We start from the raw sequence: 18560 nt of genomic DNA on the forward strand, positions 1-18560 counted from the left end.
TCCTCCATTGCTCTCTCAATAATTCAATCGCCCTAACACGAAAGTGGGACCGTCTCTCAGACACACGCGACAGAGTGGATAGACAGTGTTCCTCACTCTCCCTCTCTCGCTCTCTCTCTCACACACAACGAAACGATGTCTCTCGCTGAATGACGACTGCCAAAACTGTCACTCTCGCTCCCTGTACAGCATCAATTCACCGCATGTCTGTGACTATGTGAGAGGGGGGAAATATGTATGTGAGCCGGCAGTGTGTGTGTCTGTGTGTGTGGGTGCACGCGTGTGTGCGGCGGCGGTGTTTGGGGGAGGGTGGAGTCTGAGGACACTATAAGTTTTTATTGGCTCGGGCGCTGTGGCGTGTAACGTTGCATAGCAGACAGTCAGCCAATCAGACCGTCCTCAGACGCTGCATTTTATGAATGAGACGGCACGTATGCGAGATACACACACGGAGTGAGAATACTCTACGGTGATGTAATACTCTCAAGCACCGCGCAGCAGCTCTTGTAACACCAATGCAGTGCGAGCTGCAGCACAACAGTTCAGAATTATACATTTCCAAATAATACAAGAGAGATTGTAGTAAAAACTAAACTATGTTCACTTTGCTCCGGCGTTACTGCGTTTCTATTCTATTCATTCCTTCATTTTCCTCAATTGCATGGTAAGATGTGCATATAAAGTTGATGCCCTTTTGATAAAAGCACACTGAAATAGCTGTGTTTTTTTTTTGATAACCAGTGATGCACAATTTCAAAGCACTTTGCATCTGTAAAGACACAGCAAAATGACATTGATTGTAATTAACAACTGCTGCCTTTTCTACCCACAGCAGCACCTGTAGTACCTGCTGATCCATTAAACTCTCACATCATTTTATCAAAACAACCCACACCCTCTCTCTGAAACCCATATCCTCCAACCGTCTGCACCCAAACCAGGAACTGAGAACACCTCATTTGGCTGACATTGTGTACCAGGGTGTAATTTTGCCTAACCGGTATGTAAAATCCTAACTGAAGTGCTGTGTGCGCGGCGAGCTGGGGGAGAGGAGATTGAGGGAGCTGGGGGAGAGAGCAGCCAAAAACAATCAAAATATCCTGGTGGGACTTTCAATGTGTGTGTGTGTGTGTGTGTACGCACGTTTTTGTGCATACCCGCCTTTGAATGAAGTCACTATTTGGCATGTAGCACTGCTGCTGAAACTCAGTACACCTGCTGTCAGTCCTGTATGGTGGGTAAACAGTGCACCCTGTGGCTGAACAGAGGTAATGCAGCCACGCCAGCCACGCCAAAGAGAAAAGCAAGCGTTTTAATAATGAAAGCAGAGTAGTAGTGACACAGGGTACAAGGCACAATTTGCACTCAATTTGTGGGACAAAGAGAAATCTCAAGTATGTTCAGAATTACTAATAATGGTGTGACCTAGATGTCTATTATTCTATACTACATATCAAATGGTATCCTATTTACTGCTTTAAATTACATTTGCAAGTCTTTAATAGCATTTTTTTAACACAAAATGGCTTAAAAAATGGACTGCCGGCATATTTTACCCATAGTGTGTTGCTAACAAGACGTTACATAATAGCTCTAACCCCAAAGGAACATGTATTTAAACTGAACTACATGATGTTGTGTAGTATTACATGGGAGCCCATTGATTTCAGGTTACTACTTATTAGAAAAACAGGAGTTCAGCTCATTTTATGAACATCCAAGGTCACATACTTCATGTGTCGCCTTTAGAGACTGAAGTTAAAAGTTTGAAAGTATGAATGAGAACAGATTCTATGTTTTCAGGACGATGACCTCATCCTCTTCAGGTTTTGGTGACAAAAGGCTCTACCCATGGGCAAAGGCTGCCACCTAGAGACCAACATGGGAACTGCTACTACGCCTCATGGTGGGTGATGTCATGGTTTGAGAAAGAGTTGGGAGAGAGATGACAGGGGGGGGAGAGGAGATAGAAAATAGAGGAGGCTGAGGAAGAGGAGGGTGAGGCAGAGGGAAAGTGATGTCATGTTTTCAGAGCACAGAGGCAGAAAAAGCTCCGTCTTTGTCCAAACTCCCTTCATTACTCTGTAAAGCGACGCTGATGAGCTCATCGACATATAACAAAGGTGTCCATCTTTCAGTCATTCATCCGAGGAAAATTCAACCAGTCCAAGGTAACATTGTGTGTTAACTCCTAACAATGACCTCAAATGAACACACACACAAACACACAGACACAAACGGTGGGGGGGGGACAATTATGTCGAATCTGTCTGGTCAAAGATGACCACACGATGCAACTTCAGAAGCCCATTCTGATGTCAGACTACAGCACACTCTCCCATACACCCCCGACCATTTCATGCTGTTCCAGACAATATCATCCCATTCCATACGAGACCATTCAAAACAATCTCAGACCGCCCTGAGTGTAATCTCCCCTGATTCTGGCCATGACAGGCAATTTCTCCTTTCAACGGTCGCACAGTGAAAACATTACGTGAAAGGAAAAAGGGAGAAAAAATGGATGGAGATCCAAAGCAGAGGGCACAAACAAGGGAAAAGAGGAAAAAATGAAGAAGCTTCAGCTGAGAGAGCAAAGGAGACAGACAGATGGGGGCGAGAGGGGGGTCGGGGGGGGGACAGGGAGGGAGAGAGAGAAAGAGACAGGGAGAGGAAAGACTATAACTTTGGTACAGTAATTGCACTACGACTGAAACGAATCCAGGACACACACACACATCCCCACACACACATCCACAGGGATGGATGGATGGATGGTTTAAGGCTGTTTCAGAACAGTGTCAAGAAGAAGCTAATCCTCCTGTCAGTGGGGTAAACACACACATACACATACACACACATAGTTACAAACACATTTACAATCCCAGAGATGCATGACAGGACAACGCAGACTTGCGCAAACATCTCATCAAACCATCGGCTTATGATGTAAACACGCCCTTTCACCGACGCACGCAGTCATGCAAACGCTATGCAAAGGACCCGAGTGAGAAACAACCAAGCATCAACAAGAAACTTTATCATTCATCAACAGACCACGGCACTTTATCCTGATCAGTTTTCACATTAGGCTGCTCAGATTACTAATTGTGTTGTACATTTCATTTCATCACTGCGTATGTTGTAAGGTTCTCATTGCACTCATTGGAGCCTGGACCCATCTGTGATCCTGGGACACGACCTAAAAACCCTCCGGTCTAGGACAGCCACGACCACAAGGCCGCTCAAAAATGCTCCCTAACAAACTAAACATATGGAAAAAGCTATTATTCGGCGAGCAGGAGGAAGACTAGGAACATCCTATGGATCCAAATAATAATCAAGCTTCAATCTTATGACCTGAGAGAATTCGAATACGTCGATTAAGTAGTTAGCCGACTAGATATCGAGCTGCACTTGACACGGGACCTGCTGCTACGTCGGGACAGAGAGTGAGACAACAAAGGAAAGACGGAACACCGGGGACAGACAGGTTATGGCTGCGAGGAGCTCAGGGGACAGAACAAACAAGGGGGTGAAGACAAAGACAGGGGGGAATGATAGAGGGATCAAGGCTCCAAACTTGAAGACGGCAGGGGAAAACCATTGGCCTGTGTTTAGTGCAAGTTGTGTCGAGTGTGTGTGTGTGTTAGAGAGTCGATTTGCATTTTTGAAGTGTCTGATTAATGTCCCTCTATGGCTGTAGAGACCCCTTAGTGAGAGCAACGCCTGAGGGGTTAATATTAACTCCCTTACCCCCCGTCTCTCCATCTCTGACACACACACACACACACACACACACACACACACACACACACACACACACACACACACGTAAAGCAGACATTCATACATACTATATACATGTGCGTTCACACACAATTAATCACACCTAACACAATTAAATCCGACTCCTACATGTGCATGTCTCGTCATAAAAAATGCTTTTAAATACATGACAAACACACGACGGAGCGTTTGGTGACAGTGATCGATGAAGGATTACACACACACACACACACACACACACACACACACACACACACACACACACACACACACACACACACACACACACACACACACACACACACACACACACACACACACACAATTTGACTATCACACACAAAAGATTTGTTTTAAAATAGGCAACCACAACAGCCAAATAGACACACACACAGACTGAATCGTGTCTGTCTCTCGCCGTCTCTCTCTGTCTCTCTCCGTCTCTGTGTTAATCTCTTTCACCTGCATCCAGACACCAACACAAACACACTTAATCCCGCACGAGAAACCTCTGGAAATCTACTTGACTGTATGTTTGGACAGGATGCAAACAACATGCAAAACTGCAGCAGATCAAACGTGGCATTTACTTTAACAACGTACTCAATGAACCGGATTTCATGTCAACTATGATGCCCGACTTTCACTCTAGGATGTAACATTTATCAAGGAAACGTAATGTTGACCAGATCTATTTTTTGAGACAACGAAGAATCCAATTGCCTAAGTTTGAATCAAATTGTATTATAATTGGCACTAATCACATTTTATCCAGCAATTCTTTTAAACCAGTGGCTCCCAAAGTGGGGGGGCTGTGGGCTGGGGATTTTCTGATCTATAAAAGGGGGGTCCTGCAGAAAAAGTTTGGGAACCATTGCTGTAAACATTAGGACAAAGGAACCCCGGGAGCATAACGGTGTGACATACTTATCAAGTCGTCATGTCTGTCCTCATCAAAACATCAATCTGCTCCAAAAAGAAACTGTGCTAACTATCAGCTCTAGTCCCGCCTGGCACTTAAAGGCCTCGTTTCCCTTAAATTAAAGCCCCAACTTCCCAAAATCCCATTTCACTTTCTACAAATGGGAAACATCAAACTCAACCAACTGTCTGAAAAGGCTGAGATGGCACACAACTTCAGGCCCACCTAAAGGGAAACACTGCCCTCTTGTGCTCAAAGTTGTTGCGGCTCCCCTTACATTTATTACGTCATTGGTCTTCCATCTAAAACACAAAAACAGTGCTATCACAGCCGATATTCATTTCCCACTAATAACTCATCCAAACAAACAAAAGTCCATCTAGAAAGCGTTTGCCGATCTTGTTAAATTATAGATTCCTCCCTTCAGCCATTTGTCAATATTTACTGTGTTTATTCATCTATTCTTCCTCCCCTTCTGTTCTCTATCATTGATTCATTTTGCATTCATCACCTTTGCCTTTCCCACTCTGTAATTAAGGGAACAACTCATGGCCATTTATTCTTGCCTAACTAAACAAATACGTAAAAAAGAAAAAGTCACAAGCCACTCATTTCAGGTGGTTTGTTTTTACTCACTAAAAAGAGAAGTAAATTACAAAATCTGAACAATAGAATATCACGAATGACGATCAAGACTTGTGATTAAAAGGGAGATACGACCGACCGTCCCTCCCCTGTCTCCCTCGTGCCTCTTACCTGTCATCTTGTATCCGCTGGCTGCCAGCTGTCCAGCCATGTATTCTCCATCTGAGTTGTTATGACTGCAGCCCCATGTTTTCATCCAGATCTTCTGTGTGCCGGGGATAAAACTAGAAAAGAGGAATGTTTGTCTTTAGTTGGTGTGTCAGAAACATCAGCATTGGCATCTTAACTTAGAACTAACACAGGATAGACACACACGCCGCAATGGTTTGTGTGTTCGTACAGACAAATGCAACTTCTTGAACATTACATTGCCCATTTCGCTTCAGGGTCTCAGTTCTGCTTACTCTCTCTCTCTCTTTCAGGCTCTCTGCCTCGCTTTGAAAAAAGTAAAACAACAAAAATAATAGTAATAATACATACACAACCTTCTTTCTTTTCTCTGTCTCTCTCTCTCTTTCCCACTCTTTCTGTATCAAAAACGATCTCCAAAATGTCCCATAACTGTATGCACGCAGTCAGCTCAAAGACTTTTTTCAATACAATAACAACCCTAACCCAAAAATGCAACTTCTAACTCAATGACACTATATTTAAAAAAAAGCTATAGATTGATGTCCCACGTTTCCAAATAAATTAATTTAAGAACTTGACTTAGTCTGAGTTGCTGCAATTGTAGCAGTTAATAAATTAGAACCAGACAGAGACAATTTAAAGGCTCAGGAAACTTCTGCAGGTGATTTGAGTTAATGAGCTGATTAGAGTGCAACACCTTGAGTCTACAATATTCTAATTTTTCTGAGATACTAAATTTGGGGTTTTCATGAACTGTAAGCCATAATCATCAAAATGAAAACAAATAAAGGCTTAAAATGTTTCACTTTGTGTGTAATGAAACTATAATAATTGAGAGTTTGACTTTTTGAATTGAATTACTGAAGTAAATTATCTTTTCCACGATATTCTAATTTATTGAGATGCACCTGTATGTGGAACAGGGTCGACATAATCTTCACTTCTTAACTCCTGATGCGTTCACGTACCTGTCAGCTTGGAGCTCCTCTTGAATCATCTGCTCCTTTTTCCTCCTGGTCCGAGGTATGATACTCTTCCTGGCCGACAGTCTCTCATTAGGAGTGGGGTCACTAGCAGACACCATGTCCTCAATGTCCTCAATCAGGGGGTCACAGCCAGACGGCATGATGGGCTGAGAACCAAACACACAAATGAAATACAGCATAGAGACCTTACATCAGGGAGAATCCGGACTTTCGTAGCAATTTAGTTTCAGTTTACGCAAATTTAACGCTGTATTCTTGGTAAACAAACGTAGCGCGTGTCACCTATCTAACCTGTTTACTAAAAACCTACGAACATACTTTTGAAATTATCATTTGCGGTACATGTTTGTTTTAAACCGGCGTTGCAGATAGAAGCTGTTGCTATTCAGGCGCTACATCGTGAAATATGTTTAATTTGGCTTTAAGGCGAGATCAGCGACTTGAAATTAGCTTTGTTTGGTGATAGCACGAAGCTAACATTAGCTTGGCAGCTCGCCTCATTTACTATCCACGTGTTGACTTATTTTGGACAGGAGAAAAATGAAAAATAACATTTAAAAAGCTTACTTGTGTTGTAATATAGTTTCTACTTCGGCCAACAGTGGATTGCGGTGTAAGGCTGGCTCAAAAACGAAAAACTGAGGTTTTCTACAATCAAAACAGACTTGTCAAACTCTCAGGCCGCCATGCTGGTTAGCTACGGTAGGGGACGAGGGACAAATTGAACGCGCTTCCGCTAGACCTACGCAGGATTATGACGCAAATCAACTTAATATTTACGAATAGATAAAATTAAGTTTTATTCAAAATTACTCCAGCCACCAACTTTCTCATTGAGTTAAAATACTTTAAGTGAAGTGTTCCTACATTTTCTCAAAAATATAAACCAAACTAATGTAAACCAGACGTATGCATCTTTTCTTATTCATATTGCCTTTATTTCAATTTTCCATTACAAACGCCCAGAGTAGAAAACAATTCAATTCACCCCCACCCCCCTCAAAAAAAAGTCAAAAATCCACATTTTATACAGATGTTAAACAAACAAAAGCAGTATCGCTGAATAACACACATTGTGAACATGAAATTAGTTGGAGAACATTCACCTTCGCCCATGCGCACAAATTGCAAAAGATGTTATCATGTGGTCTTACAGCTCCATTTTTGTCATTTGTAGCATTAACAGGCAGCAGCAGTATCATTTGACTGTCTTTTCTTTATTTCAAAATGGCAAATATTTTCAAACAACCCTTTAAGAACACTTACTGATCACTATGTCGTATTTGGTAAGTTTGCGAAATAGAGTAGGAAACCGTTTTAATTTGGGGTTTTTTTATATCAACGCCATAGTTATTATTTTTTTCTCACGCTGAAATCACACACAGAATGACACATTGGACATGAAGGAGCTGTCATTTGAAGCCTCCTATAAAACATTTTCACACTCACTGGCATGGACACGAGCTTTAGCTGTGCATTAAAATCATCAACGTTCCATTACAAACCCACAGACAGATACAATATTTCCAAAAAAAATCATGTTTCCATCAAGTACAAGTGGATAAAATATTGTGACCAGATTCTGGTCGCTTGGAACAGATGGAGGAAAATATAAGTAGATATATAAATTCACTTACAAAATAGCACAACCGTTGTTAGTGAACCAAATGGGGGGGGGAAATAATTGAGCTCGACTTTATATAAATACATATAAACATTGATATAAATATGCATATAAGGGAAACGGTGTTCTGTAAATCAGAGCACGTAATTATTAGTATACTAGGCGTACTATTATACTGAATATGAAATTTTCCTCCTGAACAGAATGGACGAGGTTTGCGTCGAGTCTTGAATTTTGTTTGTCAAAATGCCTCAATACTCCACTCTGACACGTCTGAATGGTAGAACTGAAGAAAACGTCACACAGACTCCCTCAGATTGATCCAAAAGTAAACAAGGACACACAGTGTCACAGAAGTAAAGCTCCCACAGTTCACAGGCATTGCCATGCCTCCTATTGGCCACTAGAGGGCAACAAGTGTCAAACAGACTAACAATGAATGAATGAACACATTATGTTTGTTATTTTGGGGGATAAATTATGTATTTGACTTCTTTTGAATCAGGTCAGAGAATGAACCGTACTTAAAAAGTTAAGAAAACATTGCAAATTCATTTCTCCATCACGTGTGCGCTCTAGAGGTCAAATTTAAGATTTGACGGCGTCACGCTGCTTTAAGAGCAAAGGTGGACTTATGCTTCTACCAAAGGACAAGTGGAGTCGCACACACACACACACACACACACACACACACACACACACACACACACACACACACACACACACACACGCACACATCAATCAATACACAAAAGTGCGATGCAATATGAAATCATCACATCTAAGTAATACAAGGGTCATTTCTATGTCTTGGAAGGTGAATCCAAAGACTCATACACAGCACGGCATGTACCTCTATGCCCCTGTTACTACAGTCAAACATCAAGTGAGAGGCAGCCACAGTACCTGGTGCACTGGAAACTTTAGAAACATGTACATTTTACACATGGCAGGCTCACTCTTTAGCAAGCGTCTTGATCTTTGACATAACTCACACATGCTTCACTCTCAAATCGCTCAAGCACACAACAGTCAGGTTGGAGGGGGAGAGATGGACGACACTAACCAGCATCAATTTGCAGAGGCTAAAACATGTTCTGTCCCGGGATGTAATCAAAGAGAATAAGCTGTTAGATCCAAATGGCCATTACTCTGAAATTGTCTGGAGGGGGTGAAATAAAAATCACATGCTTGTTTTGGGTTCATTTAGTTTATTAGCTAGCTTTTTATGGTAACCGTTTTTTGTTTTCTTCTCAATAAGCAGCAGCAGCAGCCTCTGGACATAGAAGCTTTGAAAATAGTTGTGTTTTTGATTTTCTGGCTTTCTGGCATTCATTATAAGCTAAAGCATCCATCAGTGGCAATCCAGCTTTGAGTTGCTCGAGAGCCACTAACATCTACAGTATTAAAAAATCCATTAAAAGTCAACTCGTGCTCGTACTAAAAAAGCTGAACGCAGCCTATCCCGTCACCGGCGCTGTTGCAGGCTGGTTGCATCCACGACAACAGTGCCAAGCTAGATGATCGGATGTCTCATTTCATTTGGGAGATGCATTCAGGGCAGTTTGGTTACGGCAGCTTCTGCTGATGAAGACAGGATGGATTAAAGCAGCGCGAAAAAGTCGTCTGAAGGACCATCTCAGTCAGCCAAGTAGTTTAAGAGCAATCACTGGACTGGAATATGAGCTTCAAAGACATCTCATTGATCATCGGACAGGCTTCTTGAGTTCTGACACACACTTAAGAGGGTTTGGAACTGAACTATTAACTTGGCGACACACAGAAGTCTCCAAATTTCTAGCCAATATTCTGATTTGACAGTTTTGTATGAAGTAATGTGACCGTTCAGTCAAAGTAGGCAGTAGAACTAGAGAGGGACGAGGGAAACAGTGCCAGACTGCCCAAGTGACGGGCGTCTGTGTGTTCTTCCCCACAAGTTTAGAACTTAAGAAGCCTTTTTGCTGAAACATCTCCCAATTTATAATCCAGTCCAGTGATTGCACTTCATTACTTATTAGACAGTGCAAAAGAAGTGTATCCATAAAGTATCCAGAAGAGTATGAGTTCAAACATGTGGCTTTGAAGTTTACATGTCGAATGTAAACTTAAAGGAAAAATCTTTGCAGGCTACATTGGATTTGTTTTGTTTCTCTGCGTTACATCATCGATTAAACTCTGAGTTCTGGGTGACGTCACGTTTCCTGTTCCTGTGTGAAGCATTTCCTTTGCCACCACGGCACAGGAATGTAACGTCGCCTGCTCTTTGGATGGTTTACAGAAGAATCGCGCAAATTATGTTCAATTATTTAAAAATCTATATACTCCTTATTCCTATTAGCAATTGTGTTCAATTCTGTTTAGTTCTATGCAGTCCAAATGACTCCCACAGTGTTGAACCATATCCGACTCATACTCTTCGGGAACATAAATATCGGCTGCTCACAGACAAAATAGGTGTCAAAAAGTTCATTCTGCACAACTTAAACATAAGATCATCTTACTCATCAACGCTGTCTCAAACTGAATTGTCTGTGTCTGTTTAAAATCCTAAATTTACACTTGCAACATTGTGTACCTATTTGTCATAAGTGTGACCTTTTGCTCATAAATTAATTAATGAGAGAAACGCAAACAAAATCACCTGGGGCTTTAAGATCTTCTGTCCGTTTCCATAGATACCCTAACTGCAGAAAGTAAACCTAATGACGTCTTTATGTCTGCTAGATGTGTGTGTGTGTGTGTGGGGGAGCGGGGGTGGGGGGGTCTTCTTTGTTCCAGCATTGGTTACTGCCAGCATGGTAAGCAGTGATGTGATCCTGACATTAAATGGTTTCGCTTGCTCTCGGTTGTTTCCCACCCGAAAGAAGCGACGCTGAAGGCCTCGCCGAGCCTCGGACAAAGTGTAACGAACGCGTCCCCACACTGTGACCGGTCGTAATCTTGGGTGTGAGAGCATGCGCGGCCCCTTCATCTCTCCTTACCACGATGAATGAACCTGGCATTTCCTCCCTGTGGGATCGACAAAAAAGCCCACACGTTGTTTCCTTTTCTTTCTATTTATCATTAGCTTTCACTAACTACAAAGTCCCGGACATTTAAAATACCTCACTAAATTCTTCCCTTCCGGCTAGCTGCAGAGCAGATCATCCAGGCCGAGAGAGGGCATCTTATCAAAGTCATAGGCGTCAAATAAGTCGCTGATTCCCTGGTCGTCAGCCAGGCCTAAAAGGTAGTCGTCCTGCTCCAGGATGGGGGGTCCCAGGTTTAAGAAAGGCCCCAGCGATGAAGGGATCTGGTCTTCAGTCTGCTGGAGGAGACTCGTGAAAGGGGAGGAGATGGGGGAGAGGGTCGTGACGGAGACGGCGGAGACGGAGGACGGCGGAGCGAAGGCGGGGCTGGAGGAAGTGGTTGTGCAGCTGGAATCTGTGGAGAGGGAAAGGGAAAGAGAGAGAGAGAGAGAGAGAGAGAGAGAGAGAGAGAGAGAGAGAGAGAGAGAGAGAGAGAGAGAGAGAGAGAGAGAGAGAGAGAGAGAGAGAGAGAGAGAGAGAGAGAGAGAGAACACACTCGATAAGAGTCGATCGACAGAGTTAAGAGACCCTGAACCGATATTTATGAATGGTTGTCTAAATGTGGATGGTTTGAACTGGAGTTGGAGTTTCAGCTTTTGTTTATGGGCCGTTTAATCCCACACTGGACATTTATGAGTGTTTGCAGACTTGTTCATTTATTTCGATCCAAATCAGGGGCCAGAAGTGTTACAGTACATTTACCCGCTGGCAGTGAGAGCTACTGGACTTTGCTTGTTCCTCTCAGCGAATTGTCTGAGGGTCGGAGCAGGGAAATCCCAAGAAAAAGTCGCTAAGTAAACAGGGCTGTGTAAACAACACAGAACCTTGACTAACCACGCTACAAACAGTCTTCGTCGTCATTTGGCTCATATAAAAAGCCGAAGCAGACCAGCTGAATGCCAAACTGCTCCCACACGGGCGATTTGCTTGGTGAAGAGATTTCTGGTAAGTTTTAGAGCAAATCGTTTGGGATATGATCTCAGCCAAACACTGTAGAGGTGACCGAGATGTTTCCTGCCTAATTTAATCTTGTTAGGAACACAATACTAAGCATGTTAACCCATCAGTCTACCTGCAGTGGGGTCACGGGATCATGCAAGACCACTTTACTTTCCTCAAATTCATTTTCATTGTTTTTATTTTTACTTTTCAGGCAGAATAAACATCCACTCCTTTACAAATACCACACGACTCCAGCGGGTCGGGCCAGGCGCCATATTTAACCGTCTGCTCTGATAAGAAGTCAATTTAGCCAGGTGAGATCACTGAGGTAATTATCTGCATGTTAATTTCCCCACTAGCATGTTAAAAAATTGGCAAAGTTCCATTTGAATAAGCGGAGTGATTTCCTCTCCGACTCCTCTGATCTGAGACAAACCTTGAAGGACTTTGAGGAAGGGCGAGTTCCCGTTGATGTCCACCACGCCGTTTTTGACCGGACTCTTGGCGTCGTGCTCATCATCCGGACACAGCAGGACTTCTATGGGACCCTTGGTGCTGGTCAGATGGATGGATAGACTCTGGAGAGCGGGGAATTCAAAATGAATAAGTGAAATTACACAACAACAAAAAAAGAACTTGCATGGATCGTACAGGTGTATGTAATGAAAGTAGCCACTGAGCATAAATCAGCCTTGAGAATTCTTCGGTTGTGGCGTCATCGCGCTCTTCCAACTAATTAAAGAGTGGGCCGGAACCTGCGGAGCCAGTCTGGGTGCAGAACTCCACTAACACGTTCTAGACCCGTTGTCTGTCACAATATTTTGCGGTAAACTGTAAAAACAGGTTCAGGGATCCGGAGGGGGGGGGTTGTGTTCAAACTGAGCCTCTACGCTGACAATTCAATTCTCACACTTTTCTGTCACTTAGTCGTAGTGTTATAGCAACTGTTACTATGACGACTACTATGAACATTTTGCAAAGTCTACAAATGAAAGAACCACATATTTACGATATACTGTATATCAAATAAACCCAACAGGTGTGTTCAACTTTAACTTTTGTTGCGCAGCTGGCTTAGTTTGATTAACCCTTCATTTGCCATTATGACACTGTGACTCCAGCAAGCCACAGCCCCCCAACCATTTTGACTGTTCACAGTTTCTCAAACCTTTGGCACATATAACCACTTTCCAAAACAGTTATATGCCCAGAAAACACATTTATACATTCTAGGATTTCTCCTCTACATGAAGCTTGACAGCATTTGCAGAGTAGCCATTTTCTGTCCCTCTGGAACTTTGGGCACAATATCTACATCCCAAGACGCATAAGACAGGAGGAGAAGTGTGGAGTGTTTGCGTACGGTGACGACACATCTAGTCTGTGCATCAGGACGTGTCGACATACCTCATCAGGGTCTGGTACTTCTAGTTTGGTGTCTGACGGTGCTTTGACAACAATAACAGTCTGGTCTCTGAGGTTCGCCTGATGTTTGATGTCCTGGTATGTTACATAGGCATGCGTGGGGACGAAACAGGTCAAGGAAATAGCGCTTTCACACACACGCCGGTGAATAGAATTACACAGCAAATACGTTTAAGAATAACCCATTGTGATCTTTTATCTGTGGTGGCGTCATCTGCTGAAAGAGTCAAAATGCATTCACCCGATCTAAAAAGCTTTTAAATGACAATATCAAGTGAGAACAAAAGGATATTTCTGGTTGTTCGGCAACTCGGCCATGTGTCGTACGTCTATGCTGCATCTCTGTATGAGCTGATCCAGCTTCTGCTCCTCGTCGCCCAGGTCCGACACCTCCGTCGTCAGCCTCTGCCTCTGGCTCAGTGCCCCCTCCACCTCCAACAAACTACAGCCCCTGCACAAGAGAGAGAGAAGTGACGGAAATGTTTAGGTTAATCAAACATAAAGACGGGAGGGAGAGACACACACGAGTGAAAACAGATTCTTCTGTTTTTATGTATCAAACATTCAACTCCTGTAGGCTTGGAAAGTGAGTGTCAAAGGTTTTTGTAAGTAATTTCTCCGACGGAAAATGATATAGTACAGCTGCAGTTAGTTTGGATTCACGGCTTCCATTAGTGTCCCATTTGTTGTGATATTAAAAGAAGATATTAAAATGTTCAGAGATTGTCCATAGATACAAGTACCTCAAATAACCGTCGGCCTTAAATATTTCAACTGTGATGTAATGGTCACGTGATACAAGAACAGCTAGTGCTCTGCAGGCATTGAAGTGGCTGATATGGCTTGAAAATAGTTCCATGGCGTCTAAACTTAGGCCAAACATTTCATTCCTGAGGGAAGAAAACAGGCAAACACCGCGGGACTTGGTTGGTTTGGGGTAAATTGGAAAATAGGTGTGTGTGTGTGTGCTTACAGACGAGTTTTAAAGCATAGACGCTGTTGGTGATTATTGAACAAGGACATGGACAGCGATGGTAGACGTGTTCACAGATAAAGGTGCATGAAAGAGGAATGGGAATCAAAGGAAGCAATAAACGGACAACTAAGACACGCGTAACTACTCTAAAAGGGAAAGAAATGAGAAATAAGTGTGGCTGTGAAAAGGAAGTATAGACATGCATCAACTTACATCCACTGGATATTGTTCTTTGATTTCTTCTTGATTAGGTGAATGCCCTCTAATACATTGGTGATATCGTACAGTCGTCTTTTCTGGACCTGCATTGGGATAGAGGCCATATAAATTACGTTAATAACACGTACAAGTCAAAAGTTGGTAGATTTCCGTTACCAATTCATAATCATTCCACCATTTGGCAGCATATACTTATCCGTTTTTACCTGTAAGGTTTCAGCAGCAAGGTTGAGGTCCAAAACTCCATCGGAAGACTGTGCGAGAAGTTCCACAAACTTCTTAGTCAACAGCCCCAGAGAGGTGTCGTATCGGGTCTTCTCTGGAGGAGACTTGGGCGCTACAGTAGAGAGGAGATGAAAAATGTGAACCTAAAGTCATCCAGTCGTATCTAAGAATGTTATTTTTCAGACGATGCAGCTCAACCTCCACTTATGAGAATTATAGGGCTTTAACCTCCAATGGGTCTGGAACACCACATTTTCACATTTATGTCTGTACACATGTATGATGGTGCTCAGGTGTGTGGCTGAGCCCCGGCTTCTTACTTCTGGGTGTTTTGAGCCGCGCCCCATTGGTTGTGGACGCTGGTCGGCCTTTTGGAGTCCTGACTGGTTCCGACTGGTACTGGTGGTCTGAATCATCGAGCGCCAATCGCCGTTTCGCCTACAAGGAAAGAAAGACATTGTAAGAGCAGGTAAAGATACAGTTGTTCTTGTGCTTCAGTCAACCTCAAGTCTGTCGCGATGGTTAATACATTAAGACTCAAGTGCTCATCATTCTGAAGTCCAATTTACAAGTTAATGCAGCTGATGTTGAATTGATTGCCCAAGTGAAAGATGGTTTTAATCCCATTATAGTATTGCACAGGCAAAGAAAATAAAATTGGAAATACAAAGGTATGTATGGCAGAATGACTAGGTTATGAACTCAGATGATTGGAGTGGATTTGAAGTTGTGTATTGGTTCATGTCTCTTCATGTCCTGGTTGAATAAGAATCCAAACTGCGGTTCAAGAAGAAGTATTTTTAGAACCCTGCATCCTGGATTAAATCTACATAAGATTGATTCTGTTACTGGTGTCATACCTAAATGAGTATCTGCAGTCGTGGTGCATTCATTTGTGCGGGCGGCCCTTGTTAAGTGTTTTAGCTCCACCGTTAGATGGTTGCAAGTGTCAAATATGCAACGCCCGGTTTCCTGGAAGACGTTAACTCACTTTCGACACATTTACAACAACTACAGCAACCCTGGTGTGGCCTGACAAAAGCTGGAACCCATTTAACCTGAATGTAAAGCACCTGATAATTCATTGACTCATCTAGATGAGTTAGTAAACTTATGCTAAACAAGCACATGGTACATCCTACATGGTAAATTTCATTCATCATTCATCATATAACACTTGAGCTCATTTAATGTCAACCAAAACACTTTATCTGTCCCCAAAGTGACATGGCAGGGAGGCGTCATGGTGACATTCTACAACCAGTAAACCCAGAGTAGGTGGACATAAAGCCCTTGAGCAGTAAAGCAGCACTATCACACTCGTCTGTCAGCCATGTTAGATAATTTCCCCATATCAGCTCTTTAACTTTCATTTCATACTTCATCTCAAACCTAGTCTAAGATGGAATAATATGCCCTCTGTTGACAAAGTGTCAGCCATTTTATATCAGCATGCAGTTCCACTCACCTCCCCCCCTTCCCTCCTGCCAGTTCATGGCTACAGCATTAGACACACATGCTGCTTTAATTCATTAAATATGATTAGATAATTAAGGTGTTAACTCTCCCCGGATTGCTGCTGAGACCATTTTGTGTGGTTTGTGACAGGAAATTTGCAACAACACTAAAAGCAACAAACTCCCACTTTCACTGTACTTTGCATGAAAGTCACCATAACGTAAGCACTTTATTCACGATAGTAAACCAACAACACTTGCATGATTTGAGTTTACAGCCGTAATATGTGACGTTTTAATTAACACTGCTAGCTTTCAAAGCTAACTCATGTTGTCAAGCTCCATCCAAGTTGGCTTGCATCTTCAGAGACGACTGGGAGAGAGAAAGACCACTGGATAGTTTAGAAACTGCAGTGGATTTTTAGTCATACATCAGCCTTTATTTGGTAACTTATCTGTTTATTGCTACTGTCGAGCTAAACTGGGCCAAATACTTAACCTAGGAGCTACACAACCTCCCTTCCCCCTCAAATCAAGACACTAACAGTAGCCACTAGGCCACCGCTAGTCATCTCTTACCAACACTTCCATCTGAACTCAAAGGCACCATGAAGTTAGCATAGCACGACAGTAGAAGCCGTAACGAGGCTTCTGCACTCCCTAAATTTACTTGTAGGCATCGGTTACTGCGGTGACGTACACAAAGACCTTAACCGAGCCACTTTGGTCAACTTAGCTAAGGTTAGGTTAGTTAGTTTAGTCGTGCGAATGCCCAGGCTAATAAGCTAACATTAGCTACTCGGAACAACAAGCTCGGCTAAACTAGCATGCTAACAATTTGCAGTGTTTTGTAGCTAGTTGTAGCGAGGCAAAACATGTCGAAACGAGCCGTGAGGAGGATTACCGGTGGTCTTCCTAAAGCGGGTCGTTGTCCAGTTCCGTTTGTTGCAGCTTGTTGTGGAGTTGAGTAAATGTTGTTTATCTGAGGCTCGGATAAACACACATTTGATGTCTGAGTAACGTTGCAAGGCGGTGGGGTGGTAATTATTTGGATATATGTAGCATTGGGTTGTCCGGGGTTTAAACGATCCGATAGAGTTGTTAAAATTATATTATTGTCCAAAGGAGAGCCCCCAACCCCCGCTAAAATCACTTTGTCCTGAGCCGAGGAGATCCCTCTTCTCATCTTGCGTATTCGGGGTAACCCCTGTTCTCTCTGTACTTTCAAACCCTTCTGGCTGCTAATCCGCCGCAGTGACTTCAAAAATAATCAGACCGAAATACAGATGAGAGTCTGAATCATCGACTTTTGCAAAGTATTTTTCGTTAGAAAAGTGCATTTAGGCAGATGCAACGGATTAAAAAGTAGCGCAACTCTCGTTTCTCCCGTCTAGAAATGGCTTCAGGAAACGGCCTGATGAATGAAGGGATACGGTTTACGCGCTCAAGAGCCCTCCCGCGAAACTCAGATTTCCCGGGAAATTTTCAAACAAAATTTACATGTTAGACGTAATTGGGTCATTACAGTAAAAGCCCCGCCCACATCGGTGCCGAGTTAACCAATGGCAGCTCGGAATTCAGCGCGCCACGTGTTCATTGGGCAGTTGTAAACAGGCTACGTCACCTGTCACGCCTTGCATGTTCCTTAACATGCCGCTAGATGGAGTACGTGTGCTGGACAAAGAAGGGACATACTTGAAGTATCAGTCGGAAAACAAAAAGATTGCAGTTTATAAGCAATAAAGAGTAGATAATGCTTTATCTACTCCACATATTTAAGTCAGGCGAGAATAAATGGAAAAAAAGATGAGAAAGAGTGAATCATAGCATGATTTAATATGCAGTGATAGTAGAAAAGGTTAAGTCATTTGGCGATTAAACCCCACTATTAAAGTGATCTTCATGGGGTTCTATCACCATGAGTCCATAATAGAATATTCACCCCATGGAGTCTAGACAGTGGTGGTAAAACTGGAGAGGTGGGAGGAGCATGGAGCAGGACTCCTGAGGTCTTCAGTGGGCAGCGACAGAAGCTGGATGGCTCTGATGAATAGTGGCGAAGGAGGGGTGGAGGTTAGCGCTTCAGAAGTGAAAGACAGCTGGAGACTGCACACAAAGGAACATTTTTTTTAAATGTCTGACAGCAGTAA

The 18560-nt window shown here is 42.9% G+C and overlaps 2 protein-coding genes across 3 annotated transcripts in view; both read right to left on the reverse strand.

Moving 5' to 3' along the window:
- cdkal1 (CDK5 regulatory subunit associated protein 1-like 1) overlaps window positions 1-7175 on the reverse strand; it is a 202724-nt gene extending 195549 nt beyond the window's left edge. For both annotated transcript variants that reach the window (XR_012963802.1, XM_076152699.1), the window contains exons 1-3: window positions 7042-7175; window positions 6457-6620; window positions 5468-5580 (exon numbers count right to left, since the gene is read on the reverse strand). Coding sequence is in view for 1 of the 2 variants with exons in the window: in XM_076152699.1 (XP_076008814.1) it covers window positions 5468-5580; window positions 6457-6614 (271 nt within the window). In the remaining variant the exon portion in view is untranslated. The remainder of the gene's footprint in view (window positions 1-5467; window positions 5581-6456; window positions 6621-7041) is intronic.
- A 239-nt stretch (window positions 7176-7414) lies between these two features.
- Window positions 7415-17849, reverse strand: LOC143002586 (transcription factor E2F3-like). Its single transcript, XM_076152756.1, has 8 exons — window positions 17315-17849; window positions 15274-15391; window positions 14935-15065; window positions 14723-14811; window positions 13826-13984; window positions 13516-13630; window positions 12545-12686; window positions 7415-11521 (listed from the first exon to the last, which is right to left on the reverse strand). The coding sequence occupies exons 1-8, from the start codon at window positions 17594-17596 to the stop codon at window positions 11226-11228; spliced, it is 1332 nt and encodes a 443-aa protein (XP_076008871.1). The 5' UTR covers window positions 17597-17849; the 3' UTR covers window positions 7415-11225.
- Window positions 17850-18560: the final 711 nt, after the last annotated feature.

This window comes from Genypterus blacodes, unplaced genomic scaffold, assembly GCF_046128005.1.
Source record: "Genypterus blacodes isolate CSIRO-AG114 ecotype Tasmania unplaced genomic scaffold, CSIRO-AGI_Gbla_v1 ptg000057l_1, whole genome shotgun sequence".
Lineage (NCBI taxonomy): Eukaryota > Metazoa > Chordata > Actinopteri > Ophidiiformes > Ophidiidae > Genypterus > Genypterus blacodes.